Source organism: Gavialis gangeticus, unplaced genomic scaffold (assembly GCF_001723915.1).
Source record: "Gavialis gangeticus isolate Ggan-Ray unplaced genomic scaffold, GavGan_comp1, whole genome shotgun sequence".
Classification (NCBI taxonomy): domain Eukaryota; kingdom Metazoa; phylum Chordata; order Crocodylia; family Gavialidae; genus Gavialis; species Gavialis gangeticus.
Window position 1 is genome coordinate 37968488 of NW_017728997.1, and position 5049 is coordinate 37973536.

General features: G+C 40.5%; 1 protein-coding gene across 1 annotated transcript in view; it reads left to right on the top strand.

The window, feature by feature from the left end:
* The window catches only part of RAF1 (Raf-1 proto-oncogene, serine/threonine kinase), a 92494-nt gene that overhangs the window by 23290 nt on the left and 64155 nt on the right, over positions 1-5049 (top strand). The window contains exons 5-6 of the mRNA XM_019505077.1: positions 621-719; positions 4804-4957. Coding sequence (XP_019360622.1) covers positions 621-719; positions 4804-4957 — 253 coding nt within the window. The remainder of the gene's footprint in view (positions 1-620; positions 720-4803; positions 4958-5049) is intronic.

Genomic DNA, 5049 nt, shown 5'->3' on the forward strand with positions numbered 1-5049 from the left:
GCCCCAGAAATCTGTATTGGTGCACTCATAACTCAGATTCAAAATACCATTGGTAATATGGGGCTTTGGAAAATTTTATTCAGGGTCAACAGTAGACAAGCATCATCAGTGTAGCTAAGTCTAGTTACTCATGGAAACCCTTATGCAGATGTGCAACCTAATTTAATTTAAATTAAATTTAAGGGTGGCATCTGTGGAAATAAATTTAATCATGTAGATATAAATTTTCTGATGTGTGTATATAGTCCTAAGATTATGGAATAAATTATAAGATTTGTTGCCAAGTTGGTTTAATAGAACTCCCCCTATAACTTCGTACTAACAGTGTTGAATATTTTGCTAGGAAAATTTAATGTCTAATGTTTTTTAAAAAATTGCATCTAAAGTTTAATTTAGAAGTAGTACTTGATATCTTTTTACAGCTAATGATTTTAGAACTTTTAGTCAGGGAGTGCATGCTTGAAAGAAACCCAGACTTTTTTTCAAGACAGTAATAAACAAGCTTAAAGTTCAAACAGAAAACAAATGATTTAAATAAGAATGGGTAGACTGTATGATATAACGCAAAAAAACCCCTCCAGCTGAAACTTCCAAAAGCATTCTTTTTGTTTATATTTCAGGTTGTTCCCAAATTCAAATGTCAGTGACAGTGGTGTCCCTACATTACCTTCATTGACAATGCGGCGGATGCGGGAGTCTGTTTCCCGATTACCTGTTAGGTAAGCAGGTATTTCCTATGACTTGTTTTGAGAAATAATACAGATTTAAGGGGAAAAAACTGGAATGATCAAGTAATAAATGGTGGTTAACAGTATGCGGTAAATACAACCATAGTGTTTAAAGCAGAAATATTAATACCTGTTTGTGTATAAGTGTAAGTAGCTAATCAAGTGCAAAGTCTCCACCTTTTATGATTTTTCTTAACTTTAAGAGAAATTTTGGGTTGGTATTTGAAACTGAACTCATAATTTTGCGGTTTTAATTTACGTTTTTTTTGGTGACTTCTGTGTTTTCCTGTTTGAGAAGAAAGGGGAAGGGAAATTAATAAAAAATAACATGGATTTGAAATTTCTTCAGATATTGTCCTATTTGACTTGCAGCCTGTTATGTAGTAAACATATGAGGATGTATGATATTTGTTATTACAGGACTCTTGTGTTTTTAAAATAGCACTAGTCTTTTGTCACTATTACTTGCTCTTACCGTGAAGCCTATGCAGAGGGATTCAGGGTGGGAATAAAGGAAGCAAAGTATAAAATTATTATTAAAAAAAATGTTGCTTCTTTAAATAATAAATTATGAAGCCTACAATGAATATAATGGATGAATGGAGGGCTAGATTCTTAACCAGCTGGTCTTTCCTGTCACGTAGAGGCTGATAAGGGCTAGACTAGGCCAGGCCAGGGCAAAGTGTATATGTCTCAGCTACCTCTTGGCAAGCCTCTGTCTTTTCAAGAGTGGTATGGGGTACAAAGAAGCTGCTTTGCATGTGATCTGGAGAGCTGTAGCAGCAATTACCATATTTTCATGTGTAAATTTCACTTCCCAGATGCCTCACACCATTTTAACCGTAGTGTTTCTGGGAAATTGGAAAGCCTCAGATTACCTACCCAACATTTTATCATGCTTACTAATAAAATAAGTATAATTGAATGTAGTTGTTTTTCATTGAAACCACCAAACTCAGTGGCAGCTGTTACTGCAAAATATAAATAACACTTCAGCATTAAGAGTTGCACTGTATTTTTCCTCTGTCTCTAATTCACAGTTGACCTGGATATGCATTTTCAGGTTTTCATTAGTTTTTTTTTTTTCTGGCTGAGTCTTGACCGTTGAGTTTGGTGATCATAGTGATGAAGATTTGCATTCATTTTTCATACAGCCTTTGCTGCTGGATCCACAGTGGCTGGAAGTTCAGTTCATATTGCTGCACCATATATATCCGTGCATACCTTCCTGCATCCATTGCTCTCACATTTGGTGGACAGTGATTTTTTAAAACTGTGATTCATGCTGTGCCAAATTACTATAGGAATTTGGGCAAGCTTCCTGAAATCAAGACCAGCTCTGAAATTTTTTTTTGCCATTTTGGATTTGAGGAAAGATAGACTGCAGCACAAAACAGCTTTGTGGATTTAAATAAATCTTCCTGGCTACTTATACCAACAGGTTTTTTGGTTCTATTTATCATTAATTCATTGTTAAACCATCGTCTTTTATTAATAGACACAGAAGCCTTTTGGCAATTTCATGTCCATTTTTAAATATGATACGATGTCTTTTGAGCTTAACCTTTTCTCTGCCAGTGGAACAGCTGCTGATGCAAGATTGTATGATTATACATGGGTAATGACTTGTGCCTCATAAATTTATTGCATCAGCTTGGGCCACCTTCAGCATCATTAATTTTCATTTCTCGGGCCCTCATTTGTTGGTACTTCTCTGTTGGCTTATGTCCACCAATACCCACCTTTCTAGGTTAGCCTCAGTAGAGACCATTTAACAGTACCTTATTTAGAGATCATGCTTTCCGTGTGGTAGTTTCTGCAAATAATCTCTTATCTTCTGCCTTTTTGAGAGTGCAGATTCTTGTCCTGCAGTACAACTGTGTGGTAAAGCAAGGTTGACCAGTCTATGGCATGGGCAGCTGCTGTATGTGGCAAACAAGCTCTGGGCACTCAATAAAGGGAGAGAGGTGCGTGCGTGCGTGCGCGCCTTCAAATGCCTGGTAGTGGGGGCAGGATACTGCTGTGAAAAGATCTAGGTTAACACTTCCATGGCTGTGCAGCCTTCACTGAATTCAGGGTTTGGATCCTTGCTTATCCCATAAAACTGGTGGTTGCAGGGCCAGGGAAAGGTCACTGGCTCTTGGCAGTGACACGACTCTCTCATCTGTGTCCTAGGGTGGAACCTCTTGTTAGGTGTGCGTTTTGCAGGCAGAATGGTATTTGGAGTTTTAATTTGTGGCACACCTACCAAAAAGGTTAGCCACCACTGTGGCAAGGCAAGGCCCACAATCTTCAGCTTAAATTCATCTGGAAAACTTTGATGCGTGTTTTTCGTTGCAGTGACTTGTGTCTTGCTGTCATGTGGTCAAATAGGACTGACTTTCTTCTCCCCCTCTACCATTCCAGGCTTTCCCTGAAGGTGGCTCTTTATATCCCTTACTCCCCAGCAAAGGCAGATAAACGTCCTCTTATTGTCCATACTGCTACTGAATTACTTTTGAGAGAGAAACCATTATACATGTCATAATGTGTTAACATTTTTTGATCTTCTTCCCCACTCCTGTACTTTCGACATCTGTAAAATGAGTTAAAAGCATATATTTTATCTATCATAAAAGTTACCTTTTTGCAAGCAGTCTAGCTCAGCATTTCTCATCTCATGGGTTGAGACCCAAAAGTGGGTTGCGAGAATATACGAAAGGGTTGTGAACAAACTTAAAAAAATGGATCAACAAACTATAAAAATAGATTCTTTTTTAAAAGAGAAAAATGTGGGAATCCATGGGTTTCCCCATGCAGTTGGTGGGGTTCCAGTCTGCTTGGGGCTAGGGGAGCAGGAAGAGAGTGATCAAGCAAGCGGGTGTCATGTGCATGTGCACACAAGCACATGGTAGCCAGGCAGTGTGGTGAGCAGCTCCCCACAGGTAAGTCTATATGGGGCAGAGGAGCCCAGGCTACACTGTCTGCCTCCTCATCTCCTCTCTAGGGTAGAGCTGTGGCCTGAGGGCAGTGATGATGGTGGCCAGGCCATGGTGGTGGGGTAGAGCTGCAGCCTGGTGCTCAAGTGGCTGGTGGTTGGAGAAAGTGAGGGCACTTCCCCTCTGTCCCTCCCCCCTCCCCCCCGGTCTATTACTTCTTGTGCTGCTGGTGGCATGGGTGGTGCGGATTTTCCAGTAGCAGTGGCAGCATTGTCTTTCCGCCCTGCTCTGCCCTTCTGCGCCAAATCCCACATACTGGGCCATGGAGGCAGCTCCTTGCCTGTGCCAGTCTAACCAGGCTGCAGCCCCATGCCTACTGTGGGTGAACAAATCTGCCCCACAAACCCCTGCCCCTCACACTAGGAGGGTGGGGCCTGGGGGGCAGGGGCGAGGTAGGAGTGAGGGGCACTGGCATGGCTAGGGGACTGTTTTCTACTTAAACTATTTACTGGCTTAGGACTGGCCATTGCTGCTTACAAATGGGTCCTGGTACAAAAAAGGTTGAGAAGTAATTGACTGCAGTATGGGTAGTCGTGTGATTTAAGACTAATAGGATTTTGTGTCATTACCCATGATTGGTAATTCTTTGTCAGGTATAATTTACTGTTGAGCCATGTATTAAAATAATTGTATTCCTGTTTAATATTTCATAGAACTATATTGAGTTCTGTTCAGATAGTCTTGGGTTTCACCGTTGCCTTGAGAGCTATTAAATTGTTGTATCAACTTGTTCCTCCTTTCACAAATTTGAATCTTCACAGTAAATAATGGAGATGTCTTTAAACCCCACAAACTGATTTAACTTGCTCAGTTGAGTGGATCTTGCTTAAAAGTCTGACAAATAGCATAGATCGCTGATGGATGTGCTAGGCAGGTATGCCAGCTGTCAGAATGTTGCTTAAAACCCTTTAATTTAGTTCCTAAACTATGCTGGGCAAGATCCAGCTGGCTAAATAGTTTTAGTTATCAAATAGTATTAACCCTTCCTCTAATAGAGAATTCTGTGCAATTTAGTATATCTTTACTGAAAACTAAATTCACAACTAATATTAGTGGAAAACATGAACTACGACTTAACTGTCTTCTCTACTCTATAGTTCTCAGCACAGATATTCTACACCTCATGCCTTCACATTCAACGCATCAAATCCTTCGTCTGAGGGCTCCCTTTCCCAAAGGCAGAGATCTACGTCCACCCCAAATGTTCACATGGTCAGCACTACTGTGCCGGTAGACAGCAGGATAATTGAGGTAATACTCTGAATAAGAAACAATATGTACTCGGCTAAAATAACTAGATATATAACTAGTAGTAATTTTTCTCTCCCCCCCCCCCCCCCCCC